Raw genomic sequence first — 17,448 nt, 5'->3', positions numbered from 1 at the left:
GTCAGAACAGATGAGAACAGCTGATACAAGGTCCTTCAGACCCTACATTCTACTAAAAAGGAAAAAAAAAAAAAAAAAAGAGAGAGAGAGAGGAATATGTTATTTACAGTAAGGCTGAAGAGTAAATAGGAGGATTAGTTCCAAATCTGTTAGACAAAATAACAAGGCATATCAATATTTTGATCCTGATCAAGTGGCAACTCTTGCCTGGTGTGAGATGGCTGCAGTGCAGCCCTCATAACCAGACTGTGCAACTAGGCTGACATTTGCTTTGTACTAGTGAGTGAATGTAAATCAGCCTGATTCTATCAACGGCCACTTGCTCAGGTCATTCCACATATGTAAAATGGGAATGGAGAGCAGGCTAAATTTCCTTCATCAGTATAAGTCACTCACTTCTACTAAAATCAGTGAAGTATTGCCAACTAATAACTGCTGAACATCTGCACAAGGACCTCTAAAAGTTAGTATCTTATAGCCCTTTATACTTTGTTTCCCAAAAAGCAATTCAGTGCTAGAAAGTCTCCTTGTACAGAAGGCAACTTATACATAGAACTTTGCTCCTATATGCACACTCCTATCAATCATCAACAAATATGATTTTGGAGATGCACAGGAAGCTGATGACAGAAAAGTAATTTTATTCACTGAGTTATGACACTAAAGGGCACTGAACAGCTGAAAATGTTTATGGGGGGTTTCACTTACAATGTTATTCACAACATCAGTGTTGCCTCTTATTTCTAAGGAGTACTTAGATGGAATAGTGTTATCCCTTTGAAAGAATCAGTAGCAGTGGGGAGCTAGCAAGGTTTACATAAAACTAACAGTCATGTTATGCTCAAAAGCTTAAGTTTATTGCTCTATTTAATGAGTACCACCAGTATTTTTAAAAAGAATGCCAGTTCTTCCTGCTAACTTGTCACTGAAGGAAATATTTTAAATACAGCAATAAAATCAAGTGGTTTAAAGATAACACATTTTGCCACACATTCATGCAAACCCTGCTGACAGGATTTTTTACAGGTTCATGGATACAGAATAAACACAAAGATGTGTATTGAAATTCTGGGAAACTTTCCCCACAGTGGTGAAGTTGTAGGCATAACATTTCAGGCCCTACCCTGCACCTATTGACGTCAATGGCAAAATCTCAGTGGGAGCAGGGTCAGCCCTTATTGTTCTGAGAGCTGCTTTACCTTCTCCAGATTAGGAAGTGCAGTAAGTTCTCAGAATCTCCTGCACTAATAAAAGCAGTGGGTTTTGGTTATTGTTACAAATAAAGAGAAGCAAAAGTATTTTTAGTAGATCATTATAGCTTCTATTCACAAACCACTCATCTTTCATGTTAAGGGTCCTGTGTACCTCCATTTTTCTGTGTTCAATAAAGCACTTAAACATGTGCTTACCTCTAAGCAAAAACCATAAATTGAAGTCTTCAGAGCCTGATTGAGGTCTAAAAAGAAAAATATGGGTAGCAGTCTGTATTATTGAAAAGGAAACATTGCTGCCTGGACTAGTGATTAGAATGGGCTAATGATTGTCTGAATTTGGTTTAAGGGCAAATTTATCAGAAAGCAGCCAACACATTCACAATGATTTTTTTTAAAGCTCCCTATAGGATTTGCATTAATTTAAATGAACACTGGGCACCCCATCACCCTCAAAGTTTTGAAACTATTTTGATTTCATAAAACACAAGTGATTTTATCACATTTTTAACAAAGATTAATTTAACTCAGAAAATTCCTCATCTGATTTTAAACCTCAAATTTCAGAGGAAATTGTATTCGGATTGTCATCTGACTACGTAAAAAGAGAAACTATTTGCAAAAATCAAATCTGGTGGCAGAATGAGATGCCAAAATATTGACAAAGAAAAGGTAAAGCATGAAGAATTTCTGTTCAGATTAACTTCTACTATTCTCCTCAGATTCACCCAGCTGTCGTGATACTGGAGCACATTGCTGGTAAGAACTAGAGGTAAGAATTAGACTCATATCATTGAAATATGCCCCCCTCTCCCCTTTAGTTCTGGTAACACTGGTGGTGGACTGCTTTAGAAAAAATAAACAAGCAAAGATGATGTGTGAAACATCATTTCAATGTGAATCTACTTGAATCTTTCAACGCAGAGGCTCAGAAGGTTTACGATATACACAGTATTCGGTAATTTTATATGTAAAAACAATCAGAAATAGGCAAAAGGTTACTTTCAAGCTTAGTCAATATACGCCACATTTCAGCATGACAATTCAAAAAGTTTCACACTGTATTTGAATATATTAGCAATGATCTTTTAAAAATAGCAAACTGAAGACAGTGGATTTTTTTTCTTATTTTTTTTTCCTCGTTTTTGTAACAAATGAAGCTACTATTCTTATTTACAGTATAAATAAGCCTTTTTTGGTGAAGATCATGTCCTGTCACATATGTTTAAGACAAGGCATACCTCAGCTCTTAAATGTCAATGCAAACAAGAGCATAAAAGCAATATCAAAGTAAAGTAATATATTTTTCCAGCTAAGACAGCTAGGTTACCATGTCTCTTATCAGATCTGAAATATATCTGAATGCAGTCAAAAGTTCTCTTGGTTTTAGCCTTTAGGAATATCATGAACATTTATTCTTCTGCAGCTCTAGAAAGCTGTTTTCCGTACAAGCTCATGACATGATGGACAAATTGATACTGTTCACAAGTCTGGATCATTCCTCCCCTGAAAAGGAAAGAAAAAAAGGGGAGGGAAACAGTAGCCTTATTATATGCAAACATACGAAGAAATGGCACAGCTAAAATGAAGCTTGTGTTACACACAAAAGGTCTCTTCCAAAGCTTCCTGAAATAAGTGAGAAGTGCCCATTCATTGATTACAACCAGCTTACAGTCTGACCTCCAGCTCCATTTTGAAAGTCTCTGCTAACCAAGGAACAGAAGGTAGTCAGAACAGGAATGGGGCTTCACCTTCACTTTTCTTCTCAGAGGCTCTCATCCAGCAAGGCAACACCATTGTCATTTACATTCATATCACTGGAGCACCTACAGTCCAAGCACCATCTTAAACACCATGAAAAGCAATCCCCACCCCAATGCTCTAGATAGATAGATGGGAGCAGGGGGAATAAAGAGGGCAAGTAGTTTACCCAAGACTTCACAGCTGCATTAGCAGCTGTGAATTCAGGATCATAGAGGGCCAGGCCAGGCCAGCTCAGACGACTGATGTAGCATACAACTTCCACATTCTGGAATGAAGGTTCTTTTCTCCATGCCATTCCACACTGCTCATTTGGCAAGTTCACCAGGGAACTAGGGGATGGCCAGCAGGTTTTGGAACGCACAATGGAACTTTGATGAAAGACACTCAGATTTGTAACTGAATTGACTGCTATACACATCTTGATTGGTAAAAGACCCCAGCACAGAAATCTCTTTTGGTTCAGCTTTTGATTCAGCTTTTGCTGTTCTCTTTAAAACTGCAAATGTGAAAGGAAATGCAAGCAGGAGCAGAACAGTCTGCTTTTCCATATATCATTAGCCTCTGTATATTTGCAAGTAGCATGTTAATCAACAGAAGTACTACAACGGGAAATAGAAGTGAACAAAACCAACTAGGATAAAGTTGTCCATTTTAAGCAGATTTTACTAACATTTAGAATTCTGCTAGGAGTACCTCAGCAACAGTGATAAGATCTCTTGATAACCCATTATAATTAAACCCCATGACTCAAATTCACAGAAGATGCATGTAGAATTGTGCCAGCATTGCTGCTGGTGCACGTATGCCAAGAACACAATACCAAAAGGAGGCTGAAACAAGTAGGATTAAGGAACATGGGAACCCATGGGTGACCAAAGCCAACCAGTCTGTGTCAGTCTGAGGGAAACGACATGGTACATTCCATCAGAAACCTTCACCAGAGGAAATGAATGAAAGGTTGCTTCCTTTGGGCCAAACGGATAGCAGACTGCTAGCACCCTCCTTTGGCAACTACCTTTTTCTATGGGGTTCAGCTTCACAATTGTGGGTCACACAATAATCATACCAGGAAGGTGTAGATAGGTGGGCAAGTCGACCTCCTCCTTCAGCCTTTTGAAGTTAAGTGGCTGTTTGAAGTAACGCTTGACAATGAGCAGGAAAGGGCAAGAACCCATGCTCCAACCTCTCATCAACAAGCAAAGGTGGGAAACACACACTGTGTTTCAAAAGAAACTATTTCCTAGCTGAGCATCTCCTTCCCATCTCCTCTACTTAATACTAGCTCACAGTCAAGCTGTTCCTGAGCCCTTCTGTGCTGCACACAGGACTGAAATACATTTACGCGAGTCCATGACACACAAGGAACGTTAGTCATATCTGGCAATTACTTTCCATGCAATTCCATTAACAGTGGGGTTGCACCCTGAAGTTGTAGCAACAGAAGCACTAGGGTGGCCACTGAGTTTCAGACCGCAGGAAATTATTTTCCTTTTTATCTGGTTTCCTGCTATGTGGTGGCTTCCTCCCCTTCCCACACACATGAACACTGTGACATGTGTTTGCTGTCCAGGCTTTGGCACAGAACCGAGAAATTATATTTTCACCCCTACTTGCCACAGAAACCTTTCACATCTGAGTTGCATTGTGAGAAATGACAGCAAATGTCTCTCAGGACTGTGGGAAGGATGCAGGAATGATCTCTTCCTCTCCTTAGTCAATACTGGATTATTTCAGGATCAGCTGCTGGCCACTGGTGCAAAGCCCAGTGCACGGAATTCTTCCAAGGGATCTTCACCCCCACAGCAAACTCAAAGGTGGTTCTCAGGGCTGATATCAACCCCACTACTGCTGTGAAGCAGTGAGGTGCATTCCTTTATATATCTGCTCTGGTCTACACCCAGCCCTCTTCCCTAAGTCCCTAGTGACTCCTTCCCACCAACCCTATTTTCTCGAGCTAGTAACCACAAGACAAAAGGATGAGACAGAGAGGGTCTTCCTCCCTATAGGTGAATACTGTCTTGTCCTTTCATGTTGCTTTTGAAGTCACCCAGAGCTTTTGAGGGGGTTTAGTGAAATGACAATGGATGGCAACATGACTGCCAAAAAATCATAAGGCCCATTTTCCAGATGTTGAAGATATGGTGATCTGACTGCTTTCCATCTGGAGTATTTTTTCCCCATGAGATTCAAATGGCTTTTTCCTATCCCATCCCACTCTTAAGAAGTGCATGGCAGCTACAGAAGTCCCTGTAGTACTTCTTTCCTTCCATGGCATTCTTTGAAGTGTGATCTCCCTTCTTCAGCCTCTGTAAATGACTGCCAGTTCCCCTCAACCTGCAAAGCTAGTATTTTTAATTGGCACTCTGTATCACGCACATTTGTAGGCAGGTGTCTTCAACCTTTACTTGTATGGCTATTTTTTCTCTGCAACATTAGTCACAGATACACAGATATTTCAGATCCAGCTAAATATTTCACTGGGCCATGGATAATCAGCACTCAGTATTCATATTCTGGTATTCTTCTCAAGAAGCCTTTCCTTGTCTGGCCTGAAATCCACTGAAAGAGCCAAACCACCAAGCCCCTGCAGGTCCCTGTCTATCAGAGCCTCAGCAGGGCGGCAAGCATTTAATTTTCTGCCTCCCACTGAGCATAATTTCTCCTCTGAAATAAAGTTCAGCGTGGGGTTGAGGTTCTTTTTTTTTTTTTTTCCCCCCCTCAGAAAAATTTCTGGTATGTTTTTCGTGACATCTCTTCCCCCGACTACATTTATCATTATCATTAGAGAGAGCACTGAGACATGTTTTGATGGCACTTGAAATCAGTGGGAGAGGAAAAATAACATCTCTGGTGCAAAATTCAAGTCTGTTTACTTTATAATCAAACTCAAGGTGGTGTGTTAAGAAATGCTTAACTGTAAACCATTGAATTTCTGGAGAATTTCACAGCTCCTTTCATATGTATGCAAACACTCCAGGCTGCGCATACTCTTCCTCTCCTCGCAATGTCCCAAGCAGACATGCCCTCCCAACAGTGCTCACAGTTCCACATATGCAAGGCCATTTTCTTTACTCTCCCTGGGAACAAAATGCTGATCTGTGGCTCTGAACGTAAGTACAGAAGACCTTTGAGCCTTTGCTTCTGTATGAACATGGGGCCAATTCCTCAGCTAGTGAAAGATCATCCCTTGCTGCACTGAGCTGTGCAGCTATGCTGATGTTGATGCCACCTGTAATTCTAGCTCATTTCTACGGCTATTCATTAAGGCTTACTGCTCATAGGCAAAGATTACAGGTCAGAACTGCTTATAACACAAAAACATCCTTCAAGGAACATTCTCTCTTGGCCTCCATTCATGTTTGTTCCTCCCCTCTTCCCACTTGTTTCTCCTTCAGTAAAGGCAAAGATTACCATTTTTCTGGAAAGGAAACAGGCTTTCTTACCTGTCTAACCGTAACTGGCAGGCTGTTCGCAATATGTCAACTATGCCCTCGCTCTTCAGCTGTTTACAGCAGACACTAGTTGCAATAAAGCAGCCAGTCCTCCCGATGCCTGCACTAAGGGAAGGAAAAGCAGAGAGAGGCAGTGGAGATGTTAGAATGGCTTTGGAACTTTCTTGTTCAATGAGCGCCATTAAACCAGCAATCAAACCCCATCATCCCTTTCCTCCCACCAGCCTTTGCCAGGGTACTTGCAAATATAAACCCGTAACTAGGAAAAGATACTAACTTCAACTGGAGAATAGAATTAAGCGTGAGCCACTCACAGCAAAAGAGTGAACACTGCACATACAGTGCTAAAAATTGAATATTAATGGGTACCGTTTGACCCAATATGTCATTGAACCACTGTAAATAAGCAGTTAAACAGTATTTCTTAGTTAGACTTAGTTTGAGGGCAAATCTTGCTTTGAAGACAACCTGTGTTTTGAGATTCTTAATCCTAATAGCTTCTTTGAAAGCTATTTTCATTCACATGTATAGTAAAAAAAAAAAAAAAAAAAGAAAAGAAACAAAAAGAAACAAACAAAAATCAAGCCAACAACCCTTGCTTAAATAGTTAGAGCTAACAGCACTATGACAAATGTGAAGTCATTTGCTGATCAGATCTACAATCTAGTAATTCTCTGAATTAGTGCAGGATACAACAAATTCACTATTAAAGAAATTTCTGTCTTTCCTGAACACCTTTATATCTGATTCAGCCCTTGCTTAATGACCAAAATTGATTTTGTTCTCAAAGGCACAGTGCTATTGAAGCTGTGAATTCTTCTTATCACTTAATAAAAAAACAGCAGCAAAAACTGAAAGACCATCTTATGCGTAAAATAATTAAGTAAGCATACTCAGGAATAATTCCTTGACACAACTGCAAGAAATCTTGCTTCCATTTAAACTGTGCTAAAGTTGTAATGCAAAAACACTGGCAACAAGTCTACAAGGAACAACAGAGTTTGCAGTTAGCTGCTATTTGCAAAGTCCTAATACTGCTTCTTGGACCGTATAGACACTTTTTTTACTCTGAGTTTATGCTTTTTGGGAAAACAGCTACACTGGCATAATTTTAACTTCTAGTACAGAATGATCAAGGCAATACAATGCAAGTTTGGGAGATGGTCTTATTAAGAACTCATCTCAGTCTTCAAATAATTGTGATGGACGAACCTATCTATCTGACTTAAAATTTTTGTCCCTGAAGCTCTCTATACTTCATGTCCTGACTCTTTTTTTTGCTACTTCTAATTTGTTCATTATAACTTCAAATATTTCAGGGGACTCTTTGCTGCATGTGAATGTACATCAGTGGTTAAAAAGGAGACAAAAAAAAGGGGGGGGGGGTTGAAGGGAAAAAATGTCTTCTAATTGATGCCATAACCAAACAGGTCACAGTACACACCTCTTGTACACTGTTTCCTATTCATAGACCTCAGCGTGTTTTGCAAAGGGAGGGAACACCACCTGTTTTTAGATAAAGCAAACAGCACTGACAAAGCACTTGTCCTAGGACAAGCTGCAGGTCTCTCAGTGGCTGAGATAAAATCATAATCCCTCCAAGACTGTCCAAGAGTGGCACATTATCCACAGGACCACTAGCCTGACTCTAACATGAAGCTGCTTTTAAGAGTAGCTTCATGATTAGGTTTGTATCTTTTTTTACTTTAAGGTGCATTATGTTACATCGCTGAAGGCCTTGACCACAGTGATTATGTTCTACTGAGGATATCCCACAAAGGCCAAAGCAGCTACAGTATTCAGTGTAACACGAGCCTTGTCTAATGGCTTGCTGCATATACCACTCTCAAATAGAGACAGTGTATTCAATTCCTTCTTCAGATAAAACTGATTGCAACTAGAATAATCTGAAAGGGCTTTGGTCCATACTTATCACATATAATACTTTATAATCCTATCACCATGTCTCTTAGTAATTACTTCAAATAAAAATGCCCCATTTCCCCCCAAATTATTACTGTGTCATGGGGATGACACTATACAAGAGGACAAAACAAGTATGCAAAGCAAGAGTGACATGGTGACCAGAATCTTTACCTGCAGCAAATACCATAATACTTCAAGGAGCTCTTAGAGAGTCACAGATTTCCAAGGACAAAGGGGACCTTCTTACAAACCATTTCTTATTTTTCTCTGAACTCTCCCCAATTTGTCAAAATCTGTTTTAAAAAACAGGCAGAAAAACTGGACATGTGGCATCATACGAACATTTTACTAGCGATTACTCCATATTAGCTTATAGGTGGATCTTTGATGACACTGGGCTACCAACCATTCATGCCAAGCCTCTCTTTAAAAACATTTCCAGTGTATGATAATACCCCATTTACTATGGCTTTTGGATAGCAACCATCTGCCATTTCCTAGAAAACGTTATGCAAAACCAAGTAAAATTCCTTACAAAAAATCACAAAGAAAATTTAGCAAAATGTATGTTATTGAAATTATGGAAAATTACCCTGGCAAGATTACTGCATTGCTCATCAGGCTTTCCACTACTCACCTGGAAGAATTATTTTGGGAACTGACTCGTAGTTTTCAAGTAATCACATTTAACTTTTCCAAACACTTGCAAAACAGGACTTGCTTTTAGACCTCTGGAACTTCTCCAGCTTTTAAGAACTAGAATTCAGCTATACTGAACTTCAATGTTTCAGACAAATTTTTTAAACACTCTTGGGTGAAATCATCCAGTATAGCTGATTTAATAATGGTTAGCAGTCGTTTAACATGATCCCTAATTAGCAGAGCAAAAGAATGTACAACCATGTCTACAAGTGGTAAGTACACCATCCTACTTCTTTCTGAAGACAGAAGTATCTATCTTCATGCTTTTTTTTCTGCTCTATGATTGATAATTACAATTTTATCATCAGGTTTCAAGTGACTATAAAGATTTTGCTTCTTTTATATAAAAAGGTTTCATCTTTGCCAGGGGCTTTTCACGGATGCTTCAGTTTTACTATCAGCAGCATACATTTCCTGTTGGTTCACTGGTATTTGCTGCAATCAGCTTTGCCACTATTTCATTTGTTTTATGTATTTAACTTAAATTATTGTCTTTGGCCTAATAACGATTTTTTTTAAATCAAAGAAGGAAACTACAAAATGGGGTTTTGAGGCTTAAAGTTGAATGCTTTCATTTTTCCACTTGCGTGTGTCTTCAAACTCAGTTTCACTCACAGCATGTTAATCTTTGGTAACCTGGCCCTTTTAAGATCATTAAAGGCATATATTACTAGTAAAGCAAATGAAACAAGATTGTTCTTACAGGTAACTGGGCCATCACCAGCTTGTGTGTTCAGCTCAGGCTGCATCTGAATGCAACACTTGGTAGTAGAAAATTACTGTCATTAAATTTTAGAAGTTCCAAGCATTTCACAGAAGCAGTTGGGCAACATCTCCCATGTCTGACTCAAGGCCAATATGGCAATATCTGCATTATGCCACTGTACATGAAGAAGCCCTTAGAAGTCAGACACAATAGAAGTCAGAAACAATATTTATTTACCTGCAGTGAACAATCACTGGTGCATTATTCTCTTCTGCACTCTGCATGGCCTCTTCCACTTCCAGTACTAGCTGTAACAGAGGAGGGGCTTGATCTGGTGTCTTCTGGTCTGGCCAAGATGTGTACCAGTAATGTTTCAAATTTCTGACTTCTTCTCCTTTCTGCAATCCAGTTAAGATAAACAGCATAAAGTTTTAAAATAACTTCTGGTTGCAGATTGATACCAAAACCTGGCCTTCCCTTTAAGAATGAGATGAGTAGGTCAACGCTTAATGGAACAGGAGATTCAAATGGCAAGCCACACAATGCAGAAATCCGGATTTCAAGTATCATGTCTGCACTTCAGTAAACTGCCTTAAAAAATATAATTCTTCCGTTCTTTTCCTCCCCTTCCCCACCGCCAAGTGTTCTGCTCTTTTAGCGCCAAGAAGCGTGTGCAAAACACTCCAGGCAGTCTGTTCTCTCTTGACAGATTCATTCAGCAGAGCCAGAGTTGTGCTTGTGACATAATTGCTTTCATAAAGTATTTGACAGACGAAGAGCCAGGAGCCCTATCTCTGTCACAGATAGAAAGATAGATAGGAGCTTATTTTTCTATCTCTTCTGATAGACAGACTTATATCAGTTTTCTGTCAATTCTGCTCTTCTCTTAGACATGGTGAGAAATTCAGAGACACTGGAAGGTGGGAATTGTATCTAGCTGCAGTCCAGGGCTTTTGAGAGACACGAATTCCAATTCTCTTTGTCTCAGCATGGCTACGAACATAGCAAATATGCTGTTACCTTTTCTGAGTGCCAAGTAGCACTGTGTGCTTCTGATTGTGTGTTCAAAGTGACATCCTTCTGCCTGATTTCTAAAATAGCCAAATATTTAACATGGAGCTCAGGGAACTGGCCTTACCCTTTCAGCCATTACATAAGCCAGCTGGCATAGGGCTAAGTAAGCAAATGTCTTCAAAAGGTCTGGGAACAGAAGTGTTAGCTTCCACAACTTTCCCTTAAACACTTGGCTGGCTGAGTTTAAGAGGGGAGGAAAAACGGAACAAATTTGGCTCTTTCTAAAGAACCAGACACAAAAATCTGGAAATAGTTTCTGTCATCTACACTCCTAAGTCCCTATGACAGTCACTGGATGTTAAAAGTGCTCTGTGGTTGTGCCACTTTCCATCCTTTTCTTTGGTCAACTAGGCTTTTGCATAGCTTCACAGTGAACGAGACTAGGGAAGTGATCTAGAAAAACCCTTTTTCTTTGTCATACTAGATTTATTTTCAGATAGATTGATCAGTTGCCCCCTTTGGGTTACCACACAGTCACATACACGCTTGTATGGGTACATAGGGAACAGCTTAAGCATAGGAACAAGAGAGCCAGACAAGGGGAGGCTGGTCTTCATTGAGCTGCTATTCCAGCTTATACTAGGTTTAAAGTGCTCATTGAAACACAGCTATAGGAACCTTAAGCTCAGTTTAAGTACAGCTTAAGAAGAGAGGCTTACTATCATAGCACAGAGCCTGGCCTTAGGTTATTTACCCTAGTGAGAAGATATTCTAGTTAAGAGGGCATAACTAGTTGCCATGAATAGTACTTGAGCTCACTACTGATTTACTACCAGTAAATCAGATCAACATTGCTCTGAAACATGAATATACATGGTTGCTTTTGAATGTGTGACACCATGTGAGCCACAGAAATTACAAACATTGGATTCTTAAGTTGCGAAAAATTATAATTAAAATGTTGGCAATAATACTGAGGGAAAAGTAGCAGATAAGTGATCTGAAGAAAAACATTAATCGCTACATAAAGTCACTCATTTGACAGAAACAGAAAACAGAAAAAGTTCTAATGATGAACTCTGCATGTCTATGCTGTTACCAGTTTTATGCTTCTGCTTAGAGAAGCCTGACTTTTGTGATTCTGTAGACTTCTGCTTTGACTTTAACAAAGCATTCTCTATTGGTGCTTCCATGAGACTGAGAAGACTCTGGAACACCTAGGAGAAAGCAAGATTTAATTGATGGTTTGAAGTTTACCATCATGTATGCTGTAGCTGAGGCTGCGTCCTGATTTTGGCTGTGACAGAGTTGATTTTCTTCCCAATAGCTGGTACAGAGTTGTGCTTTGGATTTAGTCTGAGAATAATGCTGATAACACACCAATGTTTTAGTTGTTGCTAAGTAATGCTTACCCAAAATCAAAGACTTTCCAGTTTCCCACACTCTGCCAGCCAGGAGCTGCACAAGAAGTTGGGCAGGAGCACAGCCAGGACAGCTGACCCAAACCAGCCAAAGAGGTAGGTATTCCATACCATAAGAACGTCGTGCTCGGTATATAAACTGGGGGGATTCGGCAGGAAGGGGCTGGGTCACTGCTTGGGTTGGGCTGGGTATTGGTCAGCAGGTGGTAAGTAATTGTGCTGTGCATTACTTGTTTGGGGTTTTTGTGTGTGTGCGTGTTATTCCTATATTTCCTTTTATTATTATATTTTACTTTATTTCTACTGTTCTTATCTAAATCCATGGGTTTTTAAGGTTTTTCCCCAATTCTCCTCCCCATCCCACTGGGAGTTGGTGGGGGGGTGAGGACTGAGCGAACAGCTGTGTGGTATTTAGTTGCCAGCTGGGGTTAAACCATGACAGGCTGAGATCATGAATCAGTGGCTAGACACTGGCAAGTTCCTTTGAAAAAAAGAAAACAAGCCTTGTCCTATTGCCTCAGATTTTCCTACATTCCTAAAGCTTGCCAAATCCTGCCCCCAATGCTGAGAGAAGTATGACAGTCCACCCTGTAACTTATGCAGTAATCATATATTGCTGGTGGTGATACCATATATTTCTGACCGCTCATATTTAAGGGAAAACAGGAATCAATTCATGGCTCCTCTAGTTTTCACTACCAAGTCATTTGAGGGTGGGGGAAAAGAGACATTACCCTACTAGTACTGAAAACAAAAACATTGTTTAACTTAAAAACAAACTGGGATGAGCTGCAAGTCTGCAACATGCTTGTAAATATTCTTTACTTCCTACTTGTTAGGGAGTGATTTTCTCTTTGCTGCCTTTGCCAAAAGCATGAGTGACAGACTTTCCACACTCTCAATCCAGATATGGGATTTCATATGCTGGCTTTCTGCCTATTAACATATGGCTGAAGAGACTTGAAACTGGTTGGCTAAAAGGAGAGTTTTTTCAGCTTGGAAATAAATTGTAGTGTTATACTGAGGTCAGGGGTAGATATGGTAGATGAAAGATGCATGAAGTTTATGTAAATAGACTATTCTTATTAAAGCATGTAGCTTGAGATTCTAGAACCAAGCAATGAAAACAGCTGTAAAACAGGACTCTTACTTTAGACTAAGTAGCATTTAAGTACTTAAAAAAATTAAACCTGTGTTTAAGCTTTCTATTCACAAAATGATAGAACGGTTTATGGTACGTAAAACTACACATACAGGTAGTTGGAAAGAAACTAATATTTAGAAATGTAAGCATGGAGAATGCTGTAATGAAAGTGTTTTTCAAGGTCATCAACAGTTTTAGTGTATTGAAGTGGGATGATCCCTTAAAGCATCTTCAAAGTCAAGTCAGCCAAATCACTCAAAGAATAAATTAGCATGGGAGTTCAGTCATAGCGAACAGAAATGGTGCTACTACACCACTAACAAGTGCCAAGCAGACCAGTAGTCCCACTGAGAGAAACTGAAGACAGGTAAGCAAAATTAAAATGCCTTTTACTCAGTTCTCAACTGTCCTACTTCTTGTTAGTGGCACAAGTCATTTTAGCTACAAACAGCTAGTGGGTATCCAGCAGTCTGACAGCATCCTAATAACGACCCTAAAAAGACAAGCACAATCTAATAATTTCCTAGGGATCTCCCCATACTATGAAATGTCTAAGATTACATGCAAGTAAAAGTTCCCTCTTAATAATCAGTTTGCCTAAGCCCATGGCCTAAAGAACAAACAAGCCTTTGTATTCTACAGAACATCATCACAGAGTTTAGCAGATTATTCCACAAGTGCTGTCTGTGACATGACTTGCAAGAGCTGGTAAGAAGCCATCTGTGAGCTAACACGCCACTCTAAATGGCCAGTGAACGCAGAGGACACAGGCACAGAATGAGTCACTGGTTTCTTCCACTGAGTGAACTCCATACTACTACAATTGGCCTGGTAGCTTTCAGATTGTTCATATCCAGTCTAAATCTCTGACTACTTGTTTTACTTTGTATGCTGGTGAACTGGGCAAGGCTGTAATAACTTCAGTAAGGAAAGGCAGTACTTGTACAGCAGTACATGCGCAGAAGATTCCTAAGCAGCTCTCCATGAACATCTCTATTTAAGGGTTTAGATAGCTACGCTACTGTAAGTACATTGGGATGATTTACCTTTAGGGTGATGAGCCTTAAACGGTAATCGTCTGCTTGTATGACTTTGTTAACTGTGATTTCTATTCCTTCGTAGGTGACCTGTTCCTCTGGCCAATATTCTGTACATTTCTGTGTGCAATATAAAATAAATCTAGTTAAGCAGATATCAAGGGAGGTTCAGTTTTACTCCTCTGAAACTAGATATAGCACATGCATAGATGACTATGAACAAACTTGGTTTCTATAATAAGTTTTCACTTTCTAAACAGAGACCACGTTTCAGCTGATTTTTGCTGCATTCGTAATAGCCTGATTGCATGATTAAAAATGCATAAATCAAGTAATGACAAACCAATGATTTAAATACACACATCCTTATTTATCTGTATGCAACTGATGTGCATTTTGAAGATTCATTAGAAAGGCCAGTGGCAATGTGCTTGGTGTTATTAGATAAATTCTTTTCTTAAGATAATAATGATTAGTATAATATACACTAGATATCAATATTTCTGTGGTGTGTGCATACTGATACGAAACAAAATACATCTTTTCTATTTTTTATAATGGGTCAATCCTCTCTGAATATAAGATGATAATTTGCATAGGTTTTTGTACAAAAGAACATGACTGCGGGTGCTTTGGGAATTAGATTATGTACCAAAATCCACTTCTAATGGACACTGAGAATCTTTCAAAGTTAAGGAACTGAAAGGAAGCAATAGCTGTGAGAGCTATTAGACTACTACATTTGATTTTGCCCCAAAACAGTCAGAGACGCAGCCAGCACAACCTGACAATTAGAGAAGCAGCAACTACAGTCCATTTGCAAATGTACATTGTGTTACTGATACACCAGAGATGAGTAGGTGAGAATCTGTAAGCACTCCTATCCTGGAAGGAAGGCTGACAGATTGGGTTTTTTTGTGCAGTTTCTCCTTAAACTAATCAATATGCAAAGGAAGAGACAGGCACTTCAACACAGTGCACGAACTAGTTCATGGACAAGGAACGACATGAACAAGGCAGGAGCCGAGAAAAAGGATCCCTTGTGATAACGGAAGAAGCAATCTCATTACCACAGGAGAATAAAAGCCTGCTATTGGACAAACCCAGTTAAAGACAATGCTTGTAAGCTTCCTCTTTTACATAACTGCATCCTACCTTGAAAGAAGCAAGTTAAATCATTTCGCTCTTGCCCACCAAAAATAATTCCACTTAAGGAGAAAGTGGAAACAGGAAAGTATCTTGCAAAGTTACTGAGTCAAAATTTTTGTGTAGGAGAACCAGCGTTGTTCCATCTGCATAGTACATCAGTTAATAACCCACTGGTAGTGTGGCCCACTGTGTCTCTCTAAAATTATTTACGCAGTTTGCGGGATTTTTCTTCCTCTACTCTTAAACTGCAGAACCCATTGTAAAAAATTTCAAGAGTGCTAGCAGCTATCAATAGCACAGACGCTCCTCTGCTAAAGGAGTGGAGTAAGACTGCCCACTCATTTCTGTGGGCTGTCTGTCAGTTTAGATTAGATGTGACAGAGGGCTGAGATACAGAGCTTTTAATACACACATTAGCAAAGTCATTGCACCAAGGAGGAACACAGAGCCTCTGCTGTTACCAGCATCATTGCTGAACAAAGGTTTTGGTTTTGAATCTATGTACTTCTAAGTCCTGTTATTCATATATGTGCTACAGAAGAAAGGAAACGAATATAGAAAACATTTACATGAGAGGACTTACCCTATATTTATGGCAGAGATTCCTGACACCATTTAATTTTTGACACAAAAGGTATCAGAAAAGACTCAGCAGCTCTGTTATGATGCATAGGCTGATATGATGGGTGAAATTCAGATGTAAAGGTTATTTTACATTCCTGTTATTCAACCTTGCTACAAAGACTATAGTGGAAGAACTTATCAGCAGATATGTCATTCAGGACCAATATTTCCTCTGCATTATCTTCTTTAAACCTCAAAGTCTTTAAATTATTCTGGTACACTGTGTCACAACATTTTAACATCTTACTTGCCACAAACTGGCAACTGATCAATGAGCAAGTTATTACTTCAGTGCTGCCTCTCAGATAGAGGCAGACATGAGTTTAAAATGTTAGTGCAAACAAAACATTTATATCATCAGCATAATGTATTTTGCATCAGCAATGCCTTGACAGTATGTGTCCAATCAGCCAATTTTAACAACAGACAATTTTTAACTTGCAAAGCACGATGATTCTGTGTCTGTCTTGTTCATGTCTTTTTTTCACTAAAGCTCAAGATTAAATGTATTTACCTCACAACTGGGGAAAGCTAAAGGTTTATGCACATGCATAATTATGGGCACTAAGCTTCCAGGTGACAGTTAAGCCATTATAATTCTGTGTGTATGATGGAGGTATGCCCATATTCTTGGGCTTTTAAGTGTCTTCCCCAAAGGAAACTCTCTCACCCAAATTACTAATAGGTTCTCAGGGAAAAGCTTTGACAAATGCTGCTGCTGCAGCTTAAGAAACATGATCTGGATCTCTCCAGTACACCTTGCTACCAGTGGGAAGGGGGATGCAGAGCCCAACACATGCCTAGACCACTTTCTCACAACCTACACTGCCAATAGAAGCAGATGTAAGCACAGCTACCTGTGTGTGAACTGAAGCCCAGGCACGTGGTTCTTGCAACTTTGCTATGGGGCAAATAATTCAGCAGGTAAGTAATGAACAGCTGGAGGGCAGCAGTATTATAAACTGCAAACAAGGATCATGTTAGGTGGATTAGCAGAAACACCATGACAGCTTACATTCAGGAAGTAGGTGGTGAATAGATATTGTCAGCATCTTAATTTCAGTATTTCAAAAGCATTTTCTAGACACATTCAGGAAAAGGTCCTCCATACCCAAGTCAGTTCTAGTTGTTGATCATTGTAACAAACATCTTTCACAAGTCAGGGATAGCCTCACTGAAATGTGGATACAGACACTGAATCACAATAAATGCAAGATAAAGCTGCACCAACTTTGCTGATTAAAGATATTCAATCTTAGTAGTCATGGGGTACTATTGTTTTTGATTCCTTTAGAGAG

General features: G+C 39.5%; 1 protein-coding gene across 1 annotated transcript in view; it reads right to left on the bottom strand.

Moving 5' to 3' along the window:
- Positions 1–2,354: 2,354 nt before the first annotated feature.
- Positions 2,355–17,448, bottom strand: part of PTPN5 (protein tyrosine phosphatase, non-receptor type 5 (striatum-enriched)) — a 77,987-nt gene continuing 62,893 nt past the window's right edge. The window contains exons 10-13 of the mRNA XM_010016260.1: positions 14,387–14,497; positions 9,999–10,159; positions 6,419–6,532; positions 2,355–2,717 (exon numbers count right to left, since the gene is read on the bottom strand). Coding sequence (XP_010014562.1) covers positions 2,624–2,717; positions 6,419–6,532; positions 9,999–10,159; positions 14,387–14,497 — 480 coding nt within the window. The 3' untranslated portion in view covers positions 2,355–2,623. The remainder of the gene's footprint in view (positions 2,718–6,418; positions 6,533–9,998; positions 10,160–14,386; positions 14,498–17,448) is intronic.

This window comes from Nestor notabilis, unplaced genomic scaffold (genome assembly GCF_000696875.1).
Source record: "Nestor notabilis isolate BGI_N333 unplaced genomic scaffold, ASM69687v1 scaffold4836, whole genome shotgun sequence".
NCBI classification, from domain to species: domain Eukaryota; kingdom Metazoa; phylum Chordata; class Aves; order Psittaciformes; family Psittacidae; genus Nestor; species Nestor notabilis.
Note: the sequence above shows the minus strand (reverse complement) of the source record. Positions and strands in the feature narration are given on the sequence as shown.